At 43.7% G+C, this 18818-nt stretch overlaps 1 protein-coding gene across 4 annotated transcripts in view; it reads left to right on the forward strand.

The window, feature by feature from the left end:
• Positions 1–18818, forward strand: part of DAPK1 (death associated protein kinase 1) — a 209989-nt gene that overhangs the window by 103873 nt on the left and 87298 nt on the right. For all 4 annotated transcript variants that reach the window (XM_024995907.2, NM_001206038.2, XM_024995909.2 and 1 more), the window contains exon 3: positions 6919–7140. In XM_024995907.2, coding sequence (XP_024851675.1) covers positions 6919–7140 — 222 coding nt within the window. The remainder of the gene's footprint in view (positions 1–6918; positions 7141–18818) is intronic.

An 18818-nucleotide genomic window follows, 5' to 3' on the forward strand; every position in this document is an offset into this window, starting at 1 on the left:
TTCTCCAGGCCAGAATACTGGAGTGGGCAGCCTTTCCCTTCTCCAGGCGATCTTCCCAACCCAGGGATTGAACCCAGATCTCCTGTGTTGCAGGCAGATTCTTTACCAGCTGAGCCACCAGGAAAGCCCAAGAATACTGGAGTGGGTAACCTATCCCTTCACCAGGGGATCTTCTCAACCCAGGAATCAAACCAGGGTCTCCTGCATTGCAGGCAGATTCTTTACCAACTGAGCTATCAGGGAAGCCTCTTGGCTTCTTTAAGAAGTATGAAACTGAGCCAACGTGCTAACTTTCATCCTTTTCATGTGCTTAAATGCTGTACTCACGTGCATGACCTCATTTCATGTTGCCATTGCTCTTATACAGAGGAGGAAACCAAGGCTCAGCCAGCTCTCTGCTTTCCCACGTTGTTAGCAAGGTTGGGACTGGCATTGCTCCATTCTGGGCAGGACCCTGGCTGTGAGGATCCCTCATTTCCCCACCACCACTTCCTCTTCTCTCAAGAATACCAGGCAGGCTCTTTCATGCCTCCCTGCCCTGGGTCATGCTCTTCTTCCTCTTGGAAGCCATCCCTCCAACACACAGTTTCTTCCTCTTTTGGCTGGAGCCCAGACTTCAGGACACTGCTTGGGTCTTCCAACCCCATCCTCTCCCCTGAAGTGGTCCCAAGGGGCCGTGTCCTTTCTGTGGCCCTTCCCACCTTACAGTGTTAACAAGCTTCTCTCTCCATTACTCTATAAGCTCTTTGGGGTTTTTATCGCCTGCCATAAATGTGAATTATTATCAAATGTGAATTATTATCAAATGTGAACTCATCCTTGAACAATCTTTTCTGTCACCTCACCTCTTATTTAAGACCTGTAATTCCTGTATTCTAGCAGGATCTGTGTCTATGCCACTCTCAGAATGCAACTCTTCAAGAAAAATGTGCTTAATCACTCAGTCATGTCTGACTCTTTGCGACCCCATGGACTGTAGCCTGCCAGGCTCCTCACCAGCACTAAAATTTTGCCAGAAGCTTGATATATGAATTCAAAAGTAAAAATTATTTTGTGTTAATTAAAAACTGTATTGCAAATCTTGGAAGGAGGGGAGAGATGGAACTAATTATAGGCACAAATGCTTCATCAGTTGCATGCAATCCTTGTATGCTGACCTTGGGAATGAACTTTCTGTGGTTCTTTCTCAGTGTTAGCATCTTGCTTCCTTAGCTTACACATAAACAGGGTTTTCCTTTGGTCACAGAGCCCCCCTGAGCGTGTAAAAGCCATGGTTTTAGTTAATTAAACACTGTTTGAATTTTCAGTGAAGAGGAAGCTCCATTGCCCCAACTTACTTAACCACAAGGCCCCTCTCTTTGTCTTCCCCTTAGAAAACTCTTTTGTGAATGATGTTCCAGTCCTGTCTGTGACTTCACAGGAGGTGGCTGTATCTCAGTCAGGATGGACACAAGCCCAGTATAGCAACTGTGCTCATTGAATAGAGCTCTGGAGGCAAATGCACTTGGATTTGGCTCCAGTTCTCAATTATGCAACTTACTTGCTGAGTGATTTGGCGCGATTTTAAAAATCTCTCTGAGACTTGGTTTTCTCATTGATAGATGAGGTGGTGATAATGTGAATTTCATGTAAAATGCCTTGCATAGCATCCTGGATAAAGCTCATTGAATGACTGCCAGGGTACTGTGTGAATTAGATATATTAATAAATAAGACAAGGAAATCAGCTTGTAAATTAGATTGTTGTTGTTTAGTCAGTCATGTCCAAGTCTTTTGACCCCCCATGGACTTGTAGCCCGCCAGGCTCCTCTGTCCATGGGATTTCCTAGGCAAAACTACTGGAGTGGGTTGCCATTCCCTTCTCCAGGGAATCTTCCTGACCCAAGGATTGAACTACATTGGCAGGTGAATTCCTTACCACTGAGCCAACAAGAAAGCCTCCAAAATTAGATTAGGTTATTTTATTGAAGTTTTGGTCCTTTTAGCCAAAGTTTTTTCTTTTTAATGAAATTTGTGATTATGTTTGAAACACTTTTTTGTTTTGTTTTGTTTTTAGTAGATAACTCTTATAAAGCTGGGATGGCTCTTGTCTTTATATGCATCTGACCACTGGTGGTTAATAAACATTACCTTAAATGGAAAGTTTTCATTTGAAAATGAATGTGGCTGGCTGTACCTAATGTAATAAACTGTCAGTTATTAGATGACAGAGAATGTTATGAAAAAAAAACAAAAAACAAAAAATGACACACGGTCAGTGCTCGTCATGGTAATTAATGTTCTATAAATTCATCACAAACACTGACTTAGTGGATACTGGACCAGTGGTCCTGGAGGAAATACAGAGTTAGGGTCCTGTGAGCGGGTCACATTTTTACCAATAGGTCAACACATAACCTTGTCTGTTGTGTTTCTGTTTAAAGGCACCTTATTATATGTATATAGTTGATGCACTAATATTGATCTCATGGCCAACAGCACTATATCTCATGCCAAGCGTGGCTTGTCTAACACGTGTTTTCTCTGTAAGGCACACCATAGCCTCCATGCTTAATGAACACTGGACAGCTCTTCAATACCATGTTTGGGGGCCATTTTAAATAGTGAAATCATGAACAAAAAGCACAAAATGCAAAATGAAACCGAAAACACGGCACTGAACAGACTATGAAAAGGACACTGTTTTCAGTGTGAGAGCTGAAACAAGGAAGCAGAGCGTGCCCTTAACCGAGCTCAGCTGGGAACATGCATGTCTGACCATGTCTGGTCATTTGTGGTCAGATCCACAAATGACCGTGAAAGTACTATGAGTATTGAGTTTTTAGATTACAAACAAAGTTGTAAGGAGTAAGTGAATTTGCAAATAAAGATCCTGGAGAAAATAAGGATTGCCTGTACTCTGTCTTGTCAAGTTTAAATGTTTCTGTTTTCTAGTAAGGAAGCTATGTTCCCCATCCACTGCCTGTGTGGGTTTCAGTCACTGAGGTGTCTCGTGTGTTTGTCACAGGACAGGGGTGGGCTGGAGCTACAGCCAGTCCCCTAGGTGGCAGGTGGCCTGGCTTCTCTGGGCATTTGCTCTCCTCCTACCCCGGAAGCTGGATCAGGAAGGGAAAGTTGGGAGCAGCAGTTAACCAATAGTCCAACGGGAATTAGGTCTCACAGCAAATCACTGTGTTTGAGACAAGTTTCTTCTCTGAGGAGTCTGTCCTCAGCCTGCTAAGGTGCCACAGAGGGGTATGAGGTGCCCTGTGGACTCGGGGATGCAGCATTCACTGGAGCAAAGGGATGGGGAGGCAGATTGTTGAAGAACTGGTGATAAATAAGGAAAAGTGTCTTTAAAGAGGCAGCATTGAGATAGATCTAGAAAGTGTTTCCCCAAATTGTTCTACACTCTCCTCTGACATCCTGCAGCCAAAGTTAGCTCAGATGCTAGCATGCTGCCATGGAGGGCACTAGAATCACATCTTCTCCTGTGCGGGGGCCTCTCCCACCTTCAGACTGCTCATGAGGGGACCCTGAAGTGTGAGCGAGGGGTCAATGGTTTGGTGAAGGAATGGGTTCTAGATATTAGGCTGCAAACCTGGACGACACGGTTGTCTTAGATGTGTGCACACACTCTTGGCCTTGAAACACAGGGTGTTCAGAACCACACTTGAATTCAGCTTTAGGGTTGGGAACCTGATGCTCTCACTTCCCATAACTGAAAGCATCGAATGCCCACATGGAACATTTGGCTGTGAAAATCTTTGATTTTAGGCTTGCATTTAAAATACTTTGTGGCTCTCCTGATGATTTTTTTTTTTCTTTGCTTTTGTTTTTTAAAGCAATGTGATTCAAGTCACCGAGTTTGCCTTAAGCCTGCCTGATGAGTGGCTGTGACTGCCAGACGCATGCATGGGCCCAGCTCCTACAAGCATGTGTTGCTGTGGGTCAGAGGTCCTTGGCTGGGCTGAGTCCTGGGGCCCCTGGAGAATGCTTAGTGGGGAAGTGGTACTGTATTTTTGAGGAGAGGGGTTACAAGCACCACTTCACTGGCTTCTGGAAAGCTAACATTGGTTTGTATTCAGGCTGTTTTTCCTCTTTTCTCCATAAGCCCCATCTCTGTAGCCCATCCCCACCCCCTACCAGAGGGAAAGCCCAGTGTTCCACTCCCCAAGGAAATCAGAAAAGGATTGTAATACAGTCATAACATTTCCCGTGACTCTTTAAGGTTGTGAGCTTACAGGCAGTAGGCGCTAGTGTTCTGATGTGATTTATTCTTCAGCATCTCTGCGATCCTGCTGACCGGGAAAAGAAAGTATTAATAACCTGTCATGCAAAAAAATCGGCACTGCTATAAAAATACTTCTTCACTATGTGTTTTTATCTTCATGGGCCTCCCACTGCCAAAGTAAATGAGTAACATTTTAATGTATCCATTCTTTAACATCAAAATATTAGCCTTAACTTGATTTTTCTGTCTTCCTTTTGTCTTCATGTGAGGAGAATAAATCTAGCAAAAAATAACAGTGATAATTCTTCACATAGCAGTTCCCCAGCAGGTGCCCAGAAATGTGCCCATCCTGTGATGGCTGGATTGGCCCTTGGCACTCGGGTGCTAGGGAGGAAGTGAGGGTCCCAGCAGTGACATAGGAAGCACCTTTCCATTGTGTTTCACTTACTTTAAGGGTATACTACTTGCTTCTCTCCTGCTTACATGGTCACTTTACTATTTTGTGTCAAGTTCTGTTATTGTATTCTTTTATTGCAAAGCGTAGGACACGACTTAGCAACAGCTTATGGGTAGGAGGCTCTGCTGTTGAATTTAGGATGCTTTCTCTGCAAGAAATAAAAAACCCAAACTGGCTTTAGCAGTAAAGGGAATTGTATTGGCTTGTGTTGTGGAAAAGTCTAAAGGCAGACGACTTCAGGCTAGGGTTGATCCAGCCACTCCACAGGGTTACCACAGACCTGTTTTCTTTCCTTTGACCGGTTGTGCCTCTGCTTTAGATCAGGAGTGGTCCCAAGATGATTGGCAGCAGCTTTGGGAGGGAGGAGGGTCAAAGAGTCTTAACAAAAATCTTTGTCTTCACATTCTCCAAAAAAAGAATATAGTGCACAAATTGGATGGCACCCCACTCCAGTACTCTTGCCTGGAAAATCCCATGGACGGAGGAGCCTGGTAGGCTCCAGTCCATGGGATCGCTAAGAGTTGGACACGACTGAGCGACTTCACTTTCACTTTTCACTTTCATGCATTGGAGAAGGAAATGGCAACCCACTCCAGTGTTCTTGCCTGGAGAATCCCAGGGATGGCGAAGCCTGGTGGGCTGCTGTCTATGGGGTCGCACAGAGTCGGACACAACTGAAGTGACTTAGCAGCAGGTCACATGAACCATATCTATGGTTGGGGGTGGACCTTGGCTTCCCAGAACCAAAAACCCCGGATGTAGGTATTTTGGGAAAAGAAGAGGAGAGAGATGATACTGAAGAAGCATCCAACAAACGTCTAAGTGCATATGACTTATCAGTCCCTGATGTGTGAACAAAATATATAGAGGCAGGACATTGCAGGTTCAGTTCCAGACCACGTCAATAAAGCAAAGATTGCAATAAAGTGAGTCAAAATAACTACATAAAAAAGTCGCACACAGTACTGTAGTCTCTTAGGTGTGCAATAGTGTTAAACCTTAAAAAAAAAAGAAAATAATATAGATACCTTAATTAGAAAATATTTTATTGCAAAAAATTGCTCACATCATCTGAGCCTTCAGCAAGTTGTAATCTGTTCTCAGGGGTAACATCAAAGATCACTGATCTCAAACTACTGTAACAAATATAATAATCATGAAAAAGTTTGTGAGCAAATGCTATTGGAAAAATGGAGGAAATAGGTTTGCTCAATACTAGATTGCTGCTGCTGCTGCTAAGTCGGTTCAGTCGTGTCCGACTCTGTGCGACCCCATAGACGGCAGCCCACCAGGCTCCCCCGTCCCTGGGATTCTCTAGATTGCTACAGACCTTCAAACTGTAAAAACTCTCTGTGAAGCACATAAAGTGAAGCCCAACAAAATGAGGTATTACTTGTGTTTTTGTTGTTGTTGATGTGTTTCAATTAATAAGTATTTGTGCTTCCCTAGCAGCTCAGACGGTAAAGCATCAGCCTGCAATGCAGGCTGGGTCAATCCCTGGGTCGGGAAGATCCCCTGGAGAAGGAAATGGCAACCCACTCCAGTATTCTTGCCTGGAGGATCCCACGGACAGAGGAGCCTGGCGGGCTACAGTCCATAGGGTTGCACAGAATTGGACGTGACTGAAGTGACTTAGTACCTGCTAGAAATACATCACTGAAGGCAGGACCCTGTATATTTCTGCCATTTCCTTGATCCTGACCCCTTGCTTTCCTAGAATACAGGACAAGAACAAGGAAGTGAGGCCCAATGGGAGGGGGCTCCTTCCTGTGGCCCCTGAATCTGAAATGGGGGAGAAGGAGGAGAACAGAGAAATGGAGGTGTTATTACCCATTTAATAAAATGTGATTCAAGAAAGGAAATTATATTCTTTGCAGCATTGTTCATAAAGAAAGAGGCTTAAATTAATGGAGCCAAATTATAAGAAGAAATTTCTCTATTGAATTTATTAATTTCCCACAATTTGGACTCCTTATTTACAATCCTATTGTTCCCCCCTGCCCCCCTCCGCCCGCCGTGGGACTACATTCTTGCCCAAACCTGGGTTTTAGTGAACAATAAAGAACATATATCCCCTGGAGGAGGGCATGGCGACCCACTCCAGTATTCTTGCCTGTAGAATCCCATGGACAGAGGAGACTGGCGGGCTACAGTCCGTGGGGTTGCAGACAGTGGGACACGACTGAGGGCCTAAGCGCAGCACACAAAGAACATGTGAATGACCCGGGACCTCTTCCTTCTCTCTGCAGTGGGCAGTTTGCCGTCGTGAAGAAATGCCGTGAGAAAAGCACCGGTCTACAGTATGCCGCCAAATTCATCAAGAAAAGGAGGACCAAATCCAGCCGGCGGGGCGTGAGCCGCGAGGACATCGAGCGGGAGGTCAGCATCCTGAAGGAGATCCAGCACCCCAACGTCATCACCCTGCACGAGGTTTACGAGAACAAGACGGACGTCATCCTCATCCTGGAACTGTGAGTGCTGTGCTGGGGCGGGGGAGGGGCACTGCCGGCTCCCAGCGGCCGGACAGCACAGCCACCAGCCTGGACCCTCCTCGGGGACCACTCGGCCTTGCTGAGTTGGAGAACTGGGGTGTGCGGCCTGCCCTGAGGCCCAGCTGCAGTTGTCTGGAGTAGGTCTGCAGAAGCTTCCACCCATGTGGTCGCACTTGGTTTGCCAGTGGGTCCCGGGTCTTGAGTTCTTCCTTGTCATGAGATCGTCTGTGTTTTAAGTTTCATGCTAAGCTTTAGGCTTAAGAGCATATGCTCTTCTCCTCTCACACTGTTCCTCTGCCTTCCCTCTGTTTTCCTACTTCTGTTTTTCTCTTCTCTTTTTTTTTTTTTTAATATTTTTAATTTATTTTTTTGGCTGTGCCACACAGCATGCAGGATCTTAGTTCCCGGACCAGAAACCCATGCCCTCCTGCAGTGGAAGCATGGAGTCTTCACTACTGGACAGCCAGGGAAATCTGTCTCTTCTCTTTCTTTCTCTCTTCTCTTTCCCTCTGTCTTATACACACCTCATTTTTAACTGTTGAAACTGTCGACACTCATTATATGAAAGGGTGAGATTGAAGCAGAATCACTCAGCGGTGACTGCAGGACTTGTTAAAGCATTCTGCTGATTCTCTTAGGCACACCCTGTCCATCCGATGTTACTGTGGGAAACTGACTATAGTGCGTTGTTCTATGATGTGTCCGGTCCCTGGCCCCCTGCCTGAGGGCCCCGCTCCCTCTGATGAATTCAGCAACCAACATAGACTGGTGGGAGAGGAGAGGAAGTCATCCAAGAACATGCAGCTGGGAGTGTCTCTGGACAGTTTGGGTGGAGGACACACATCATCACCCTGGGGGCTGAGGGAGGGAGGGATGGCGCAATCCTGGGTGGTTCTTAGTGATGACAGGCCCCACCCATTTCCTGGAGCCTCTGAAATTCAGATGTACCCTTTTGCCAGCCCAGCAGCTCCCCCTTATTTGCAGATCTCTCAGGGCTAAGAGGTGATTTTTTGAGACCAGAGAAGGTGGAAGTGAGGGGAGGTATACAGAGGGCTTGGCACCTCACTGTGGGGACCTGTGCTTTGCAGTCAGAAGGGCCTGGGATGCCCACTGCTTATTGTCTCAACACTGGGCTCTGAGCACGTTCTTTTATGCATCTGAACAGGAACATTCTTAACTATAAATTGGGATCAATTAATACCTCAGAAGGGTTTTGAGGAGATATGTGAGATGAGAATATAAACATAGCTAGCAAAGTGTGTGGCTCATTTGTTGTCGTTCAGTTGCTCAGTCATGTCCGACTCTTTGCAACCCCATGGACTGCAGCACGCCAGGCCTCCCCATCTTTCACCACTTCTCGGAGTTTGCTCAAACTCATGTCCATTGAGTCGTTGATGCCATCCAACCATTTTGTCCTGTATCGCACCCTTCTCCAGCCCTCAATCTTGCCCAGCATCAGGGTTTTTCCAGTGAGTCAGCTCTTAGCATCAGGTGGCCAAAGTATTGGAGCTTCAGCTTCAGTATCAGTCCTTCCAATGGATATTCAGGGTTGATTTCCTTTAGGACTGACTGGTTTGATCTCCTTGCTGTCTCAAGAGTCTTCTCCATGGATGTGTTTCTGGAAAGTTCTCAGCCTCTGCACTAGTGACATATTGGGCTGCATAATCATTCAGGGGACTGTCCTGTGCATTGTGGGATGTTTATCAACATCTCTGGCTTTTACCCACCAGACAGCATCCTCTCCTCTAGCTGTCACAATTAAAAAATGCCTCCAGATGTTACCACATGTCCCCTGGATACAGACTCTTCCCCTCTCCCCCATTGAGAACTACAGCATTAAAGGAAGAGCAGGACTCTAAGAGCACAGAGGATTAGAGGGCTGCTCAGGGTTCAGCAGAAAAAAGAGAGGAATCAGAGTGTAATCTTTGCTGTGACTTTATATGGTGATGTGAAAACTAGACAGACCCGAGATCAAAATCCAGAGCAAATCCTTTCCCATCTATGTGCTATATTGTGCTTAGTCACTCAGTTGTGTCCAACTCTTTGCAACCCCATGGACTATAGCTCCTCTTTCTATAGGGATTCTCCAGGCTAGAATACTGGAGTGGGTTGCCATGCCCTCCTCCAGGGAATCTTCCCAACCCAGGGATTGAACTCAGGTTTCCTGTGTTGCAGACAGATTCTTTACCATCTGAGCCACCAGGTAAGCTCAAGAAAACTGGAGTGGGTAGCCTATCCCTTCTTCAGGAGAACTTCCCAACCCAGGAATTGAACCAAATTCTCCTGCATTGTATGGAGATTCTTTACCAGCTGAGCAACCCAGGAAGCCCTTACCATATATCTCTAAACCTAAATTTTCTCCCTTAAGGCTGTTGTCAGAGACCATAAATGCAAAGTTCTTGGGAAAGAAATTATATAGATCACAACTGTTTTGCCATTTCAGAGAATTACTAGGTAATGCCTGGTAACTCAGCCTGCCCAGGTGGCTCAGTGGTAAAGACTCTGCTTGCCAATGCAGGAGCCACAGAAGACGTGGGTTTAATCCTTGGGTCAAGAAGATCCCTTGGAGAAGGAAATGGCAACCCACTCTAATATTCTTGCCTGGGAGATCCCATGGACAGAGGAGCCTAGCAGGCTATAGTCCATGGGGTGGCAAAAGAGTCAGACATGACTGAGCAACTGGGCATGCCTGCATGCCTAGTAACTCAAAAATGTCATTTGCTCCCTTTGTATATCAGAATGTACAAATGATGGTGAGGTGTTACTGTTACCTGTGTGTGTATATTCTGAGTTCAACTTCTGTTGACTGACTCCCAGTTCATAGAAATTTTCCATTAGATGCATTTATCCTCTGCATAAAGTGAATGACATGCAATTTCTTTAGCCACTTGTTTTAAAATTATTATACAATAAATTTGATGTTGGAGGAGAGTTGTATAATTCTATGAAAGGTAACATGTGTGTAGATTTGTATAACCACCTCCCAAACCAGGATTCAGAATAGTCCATTTGCCGCCAAAATGCCCTTGTACTCACCCCTTAGAGTCACACCCACCTTCCACTCCATATCCTCTGGTGGTCGCTGAGCCATTCTCTATCACTATAGTTTTGTGTTTTTAAAAATTATTTAAGTAGACCTATATTCAGTCTTTTGAGACCAGTTTCTTTCACTCAACATAATGCTTTTGAGATTCAAGTATGAGTCAGTTTCTCATTTTTAATCCTGAATGGTATTCCATTGTATGCTGTTTTTTAATTTGTTCACCCATTAAAGGACATTTAGGTTGTTTCTAGTATGTGGTGATCATGAATAAAGCTACTGTAAATATTCACATACAGATGTGTGTGTGGATGTAAGTTTTCACATATTTGGGGTAAATACAATGGAGTGGGATTTCTGGGTCACTTAATGAGTACATTTAACTCTATAAGAAATTGCCAAACTTTTTTCTAATGTGGCTGCACCAGTTTACAGCCTTTCCAGAAATGGGTTGGAGTTCTAGTTCCATCAGCCCTTTTTATTGTCAATATCTGTTTCTAATTGTAGCCATTCAGTCAGGTGCATAGTGCCACACAGCTCTACATAGTTCATTGTGCAGTGATCTTGAATATTGCATAGAAGCCTGGAATGTTAGGTCCATGAATCAAGGCAAATTGGAAGCGGTCAAACAGGAGATGGCAAGAGTGAAAGTCAACATTTTAGGAATCAGCAAACTAAAATAGACTGGAATGGGTGAATATAACTCAGATTACCATTATAACTACAACTGTGGGCAAGAATCCCTAGAAGAAATGAAGTAGCCATCATAGTCAACAAAAGAGTAAGAAATGCAGTACTTGGATGCAATCTCAAAAATGACAGAATGATCTCTGTTCGTTTCCAAAGCAAACCATTCAATATCAAGGTAATAAAAGTCTATACCCCAACCAGTAATTCTGAAGAAGCTGAAGTTGAAGGGTTACTTTGCCAACAAAGGTCTGGCTAGTCAAGGCTATGGTTTTTCCTGTGGTCATGTATGGATGTGAGAGTTGGACTGTGAAGAAGGTTAAGCGCCAAAGAATTGACGCTTTTGAACTGTGGTGTTCGAGAAGACTCTTGAGAGTCCCTTGGACTGCAAGGAGATCCAGCCAGTCCATTCTGAAGATCAGCCCTGGGATTTCTTTGGAAGGAATGATGCTAAAGCTGAAACTCCAGTACTTTGGCCGCCTCATACGAAGAGTTGACTCATTGGAAAAGACTCTGATGCTGGGAGGGATTGGGGGCAGGAGGAGAAGGGGACGACAGAGGATGAGATTGCTGGATGGCATCACTGACTCGATGGATGTGAGTCTGAGTGAACTCCGGGAGTTGGTGATGGATAGGGAGGCCTGGATTGCTGTGATTCATGGGGTCGCAAAGAGTCAGACACGACTGAGTGACTGATCTGATCTGATCTGATCTGATGAAGACCTACAAGGCTTTCTAGAATTAACACCCAAAAAAGATGTCCTTTTCATTATAGGGGACTGGAATGCAAAAGTAGAAAGTCAACAAACACCTGGAGTAACAGGCAAGTTTGGCCTTGGAGTACAGAATGAAGCAGGGCAAAGGCTAGTAGAGTTTTGCCAAGAGAACACACTGGTCAGAGCAAGCACTTTTCCAACAACACAAGAGAAGACTCTACACATGGACATCACCAGATGGTAAACACTGAAACCAGATTGATATATTCTTTGCAGCCAAAGGTTGAGAAGCTCTATACAGTCAGGAAAAACAAGACCGGGACCTGACTGTGGCTCAGATCACGAACTCCTCATTGCCAAATTCAGACTTAAATTGAAGAAAGTAGGGAAAACCACTAGACCATTCAGGTATGATCTAAGTCAAATCCCTTACGATTATACAATGGAAGTGAGAAATAGATTTAAGGGACTAGATCTGATAGACAGATTACCTGATGGACTATGGACAGGGATCAAGACCATCCCCAAGAAATAGAAATACAAAAAAGCAAAATGGCTGTCTGAGGAGGGCTTATAAATAGCTGTAAAAAGAAGAGAAGCAAAAAGCAAAGGAGAAAAGGAAAGATATACCCATTTGAATGCAGAGTTCCAAAGAATAGCAAGGAAAGATAAGAAAGCCTTCCTCAGTGATCAGAGGAAGAAATCTATCAAAGAAATAGAGGAAAACAGTAGAATGGGAAAGACTAAGATATCTCTTCAGGAAAATTAGAGATACCAAGGGAACATTTCATGCAATGATGGGCATAATAAAGGACAGAAGTGGTATGGACCTAACCGAAGCAGAAGAGATTAAGAAGAGGTGTCAAGAATACTTAGAAGAACTATACAGAAGAGATCTTCACCACCCAGATAATCATGATGGTATGATCACTCACCTAGAGCCAGACATCCTAGAATGTGAAGTCAAGTGGACCTATAGAAAGCATCACTATGAACAAAGCTAGTGGAGGTGATGGAATTCTAGTTTAGCTATTTCAAATCCTAAAAGATGATGCTGTGAAAATGCTGCACTCAATATGCCAGCAAATTTGAAAAAAGCAGCAGTGGCCACAGGTCTGGAAAAGGTCAGTTTTCATTCCAATCCCAAAGAAAGGCAATGCCAAAGAATGCTCAAACTACTGCACAATTGCGCTCATCTCACACACTAGTAAAGTAATGCTCAAAATTCTCCAAGCCCGGCTTCAACAATACGTGAACCATGAACTTCCAGATATTCAAGCTGGTTTTAGAAAAGGCAGAGGAATCAGAGATCGAATTGCCAACATCTGCTGGATCATGGAAAAAGCAAGGGAGTTCTAGAAAAACATCTATTTCTGCTTTATTGACTATGCCAAATCCTTTGACTGTATGGATCACAACAAACTGTGGAAAATTCTTCAAGAGATGGGAATACCAGACCATCGGACCTGCCTCCTGAGAAATCTGTATTCAGGTCAGGAAGTAACAGTTAGAACTGGACATGAAACAACAGACTGGTTCCAAATAGGAAAAAGAATATGTCAAGGCTGTATATTGTCACCCTGCTTGTTTAACTTATGTGCAGAGTACATCATGAGAAATGCTGGGCTGGATGAAACACAAGCTGGGATCAAGATTTCTGGGAGAAATATCAATAACCTCAGATGTGCCGATGACACCACACTTATGGCAGAAATCGAAGAAGATCTAAAGAGCCTCTTGATGAAAGTGAAAGAGGAGAGTGAAAAAGTTGGCTTAAATTCAACATTCAGAAAACTAAGATCATGGCATCTGGTCCCATCACTTCATGGGAAATAGATGGGGAAACAGTGGAAACAGTGGCAGACTTCATTTTGTGGGGGCTCCAAAATCACTGCAGACAGTGATTGCAGCCGTGAAATTAAAAGACACTTGCTCCTTGGAAGAAAAGTTGTGACTAACCTAGATAGCATATTAAAAACCGAAGACATTACTTTGCCAACAAAGGTCCATCTAGTCAAAGCTATAGTTTTTCCAGTAGTTATGTATGGATGTGAGAGTTGGACGGTAAAGAAAGCTGAGCACCGAAGAATTGATGCTTTTGAACTGTGGTGTTGGAGAAGACTCTTGAGAGTCCCTTGAACAGCAAGGAGATCCAACCTGTCCATCCTAAAGGAAATCAGTCCTGAATATTCATTGGAAGGACTGATGCTGAAACTGAAACTCCAATTCTTTGGCCACTTGATGCAAAGACCTGAATCCTTTGAAAAGACCCTGATGCTGGGAAAGATTGATGGCAGGAGGAAAAGGGGACGACAGAGGATGAGATGATTGAATGGCATCACCAACTCAATGACATGAGTTTGAAAAAACTCCAGGAGTTGGTGATGTACAGGGAAGCCTGGCGTGCTGCAGTCCATGGGGTTGCAAAGAATTGAACACGACTGAGCGACTGAACTGAATTGAACTGATCTTGAGTAAAAGTTGAGTGAGCTTACAAAGAGCAGCTATTAGGTGGAAGAGGCAGGAGGGGCCTCAGGAGATGGCCTCTTCACCAGTGTCAGACAAATGTTTGTCTTCCCTGGGTATTTGCTCCTCACAGATTCGAAAATCCCTGTGAGGTGATTGTCTTTGCTTTTGCACCCATTGGGCATGTGGGGAGCCATGATGATTACATGTATGTGTCAACTGACTGGGCCACAGGGTATCCCAGGATTTGGTTAAACATTATTCTGGATTGTGTGTTGAGGGTGTTTCTGGATGAGGTTAACATTTGAATTGTAGACTGAGTAAAGTGGATTGCCCTCCCCATTGAGGGTGGGCCTCATCTAATCAGTTGAGGATTTGCATGGAGCAAAAACGCTGACTTTACTCTGAATAATAGGGAGTTCCTCTTACCTTACAGCCCTTTAGCAGGTGCATTGCTTTTTCCTGCCGTTACACTGAAACTAACACACTGACTCTCCTGGGTCACCAGCTACGTCCAGCCACCTCACCTTGCAGGTCTCGGGACTTGTCAGCTCGTGATGGCATGAGCCAGTTCCTTACAATACATCTCTTCCGCCCTTTACATATGTACATCCTATTGGTTCTGTGTTTCTGGAGAACCCTGACTAATACAGTGATACCAAGGACTAAGGAGAGAAAGTGCACTCTTGTTTTCACACTACAAGTCTGTCCCATTTTGTCCCAAAATAAATACCCAAATATAGGATTTATTTTGCCATAAAGAAATGTTGTAACTTTTAATACACTATTCAAAATATTAGGTCTTTCTGAGAGAGTCATCTTTGCCTTTGAGAAAATCATGCTTGTTGTAAATTCTAACAGTTTTAAAGAACATTTAGTCATCAGTGACAAATTCCATCTTCTCTTTCCTTTCTTGAGGGTGTTGGGATGCAGTGGTAGTTAAGGAGAGAATAAAATGTAAGAATTTGTCAGAAAGCAGCCCTGCAACTCATAGTGTTGTCTTGTCTGTATCCTCTGGTTCAGTTATCTTTAAGTGTATAATTATTATTTTAATATATATATTTAAATATATATTTTAAATATATTTTAAATATTTATAAATATATAAAATAATATATTAAAGTTTTAAGAAATATATTATATATATTAAATATATATTTTTAAAATATATATTTGGGATGAACTCCATGGCAAGTAGAGCTTCCTTCAGGCTTCCCAATGAAGTGTGTTCTGTTGTCGAAACTTCTGTTATTGAAGCCTACCTCCACGTGGATGTGTGAGTTCCCACCACCACTCTCTGGACTTGTCCTTACCACTGAGACAGAGACCCCAAACCCCCACTCCCCTCAGTATTTCATGAGCTGCTCCCAGGGATCTGGGCAAAATGCAAAAATGGTACTTTCTGTGTCCTTTGTACAGAAACTACTTGGTGTTAAAGGCAAATTTGTTCAAATTCCACTCCAGGATTTGGCTTAAAATTTCTGTAAGTATTTTTGAAGAGTGACTTTTTCTCCACATGCTTCTCTGGAAACAAGGCTGATATGCTGTTGCAACTCAGCAGAGCACATACTTGAATGAGGCAAATCTGATGTCTCAAAAATCGCAACTTCATGTCCTCCACATCCCTTTGTTCCTTAATGAAAATCTCGTGTTGCCGTATTATAGCTCATTCATGCATCGTCATGTGGGCAAGTCACTACAAGACTTTGACCTTCGGTGTTTGTGTCATTTTATAACTTGCTCCATTACCTGGTGGAAAGTGAAGCCAAACAAAGGCAGTGCTAATCAGAGACACTGGCTTCTAGAATTCTGCTCTACACTTGCTGCTCAGAAACAGCTAAGTATTTCAGGCAGCGGATAATTTAGTTTCCCTCTGCCCAGACGTGTGTGCACGAGTGCTAAGTTGCTTCAGTTGTGTCCCATTCCTTGTGACCCTGAAGCCCACGAGGCTCCTCTGTCCATGAGATTCTCCAGACAGGAATACTGGAGTGGATTGCCATGCCCTCCTCCAAGGGATCTTTCCAACCCAGGGACTGAACTGGCATGTCAATGTCACCTGCATTGGCCGGCAGGTTCTTTACCACTAGAGCCATCTGGGAAGCCCCTGCCCAGACATTAATCAAATCCAAATGCCCTTAGGGGGCTGGACAGGTGACGTAAATGATTGGGATTGTTCTGCTCGGAGTCTCAGTGTTGGGGATGTATGAGGGAATGGTAAGGACTGTGGCTGGTTGAAACTCTCAGCCACTCAATAGTGGATTGTTGCCATGTGGGTTATTGGATCCAGTGTTGCCAGATCCTGCAGTTTTTTCCAAGGAAAGTCTGGTATCTAGGCTTTTAATTTTGGCAGTTAATTCATAATACTTACAAGCAGATGGAATAAAACTTTCCTGGAAGGTCACATGTGGCCTTCATAGAACTTCAGATTCTTACCTCTTTTGTGTAAGGAATAAGTATTAGCAATAGGTGATGAATACAGTCAGAGATAGCCCCAGAAGGCTAGCAACTCTGTTGGAAGGGCAAGTTACACACTTAGCATTACAAAATGATTTTTTTTTAATGTACACTATGGTTTATCAGCTATTTGTAAGGCCTCCCCAGGCAGCCATTTTGCTTTTTTGCATTTCTTTTCCATAGGAATGGTCTTGATCCTTGTCTCCTGTACAATGTCACGAACCTCATTCCATAGTTCATCAGGCACTCTATCTATCAGATCTAGGCCCTTATATCTATTTCTCACTTCCACTGTATAATCATAAGGGATTTGATTTAGATCATACCTGAATGGTCTAGTGATTTTCCCTACTTTTTTCAATTTAAGTCTGAATTTGGCAATAAGGAGTTCATGGTCTGAGCCACAGTCAGCTCCTGGTCTTGTTTTTGCTGACTGTATAGAGCGTCTCCATCTTTGGCTGCAAAGAATATAATCAATCTGATTTCGGTGTTGACCATCTGGTGATGTCCATGTATAGAGTCTTCTCTTGTGTTGTTGGAAGAGGGTGTTTGTTATGACCAGTGCATTTTCTTGGCAAAACTCTATTAGTCTTTGCCCTGCTTCATTCCGTATTCCGAGGCCAAATTTGCCTGTTACTCCAGGTGTTTCTTGACTTCCTACTTTTGCGTTCCAGTCCCCTATAATGAAAAGGACATCTTTTTGGGGTGTTAGTTCTAAAAGGTCTTGTAGGAAAGACGAGGGATCTCTTCAAGAAAATCAGAGATACCAAAGGAACATTTCATGCAAAGATGAGCTCGATAAACGACAGAAATGGTATGGACCTAACAGAAGCAGAAGATATTAAGAAGAGGTGGCAAGAATACACAGAATAACTGTAAAAAAAGATCTTCACTACCCAGATAATCACGATGGTGTGATCACTGACCTAGAGCCAGACATCCTAGAATGTGAAGTCAAGTGGGCCTTAGAAAGCATCACTACGAACAAAGCTAGTGGAGGTGATAGAATTCCAGTTGAGCTATTCCAAATCCTGAAAGATGATGCTGTGAAAATGCTGCACTCAATATGCCAGCAAATTTGGAAAACTCAGCAGAGGCCACAGGATTGGAAAAGGTCAGTTTTCATTCCAATCCCAAAGAAAGGCAATGCCAAAGAATGCTCAAACTACTGCACAGTTGCACTCATCTCACACGCTAGTAAAGTATTGCTCAAATTCTCCAAGCCAGGCTTCAGCAATATGTGAACCGTGAACTTCCTGATGTTCAAACTGGTTTTAGAAAAGGCAGAGGAACCAGAGATCAAATTGCCAACATCCGCTGGATCATAGAAAAAGCAAGAGAGTTCCAGAAAAACATCTATTTCTTCTTTACTGACTATGCCAAAGCCTTTGACTGTATAGATCACAATAAACTGTGGAAAATTCTGAAAGAGATGGGAATACCAGACCACCTGATCTGCCTCTTGAGAAATTTGTATGCAGGTCAGGAAGCAGCAGTTAGAACTGGACATGGAACAACAGACTGGTTCCAAATAGGAAAAGGAGTTCGTCAAGGCTGTATATTGTCACCCTGTTTGTTTAACTTATATGCAGAGTACATCATGAGAAACACTGGACTGGAAGAAACACAAGCTGGAATCAAGATTGCTGGGAGAAATATCAATAACCTCAGATATGCAGATGACACCACCTTTATCGCAGAAAGTGAAGAGGAACTCAAAAGCCTCTTGATGAAAGTGAAAGAGGAGAGTGAAAAAGTTGGCTTAAAGCTCAACATTTAGAAAATGAAGATCATGGCATCTGGTCCCATCACTTCATGGGAAATAGATGGGGAAACAGTGGAAACAGTGTCAGACTTTATTTTTCTGGGCTCCAAAATCACTGCAGATGGTGACTGCAGCCATGAAACTAAAAGACGCTTCCTCCTTGGAAGGAAAGTTATGACCAACCTAGATAGCATATTCGAAAGCAGAGACATTACTTTGCCAACAAAGGTTCATCTAGTCAAGGCTGTGGTTTTTCCAGTGGTCATGTATGGATGTGAGAGTTGGACTGTGAAGAAGGCTGAGTACTGAAGAATTGATGCTTTTGAACTGTGGTGTTGGAGAAGACTCTTGAGAGTCCCTTGGACTGCAAGGAGATCCAACCAGTCCATTCTGAAGGAGATCAGCCCTGGGATTTCTTTGGAAGGAATGATGCTAAAGCTGAAACTCCAGTACTTTGGCCACCTCATATGAAGAGCCGCTCATTGGAAAAGACTCTGATGGTGGGAGGGATTGGGGGCAGGAGGAGAAG

The sequence above is a fragment of the Bos taurus genome, chromosome 8 (genome assembly GCF_002263795.3).
Source record: "Bos taurus isolate L1 Dominette 01449 registration number 42190680 breed Hereford chromosome 8, ARS-UCD2.0, whole genome shotgun sequence".
Classification (NCBI taxonomy): Eukaryota; Metazoa; Chordata; class Mammalia; order Artiodactyla; family Bovidae; genus Bos; species Bos taurus.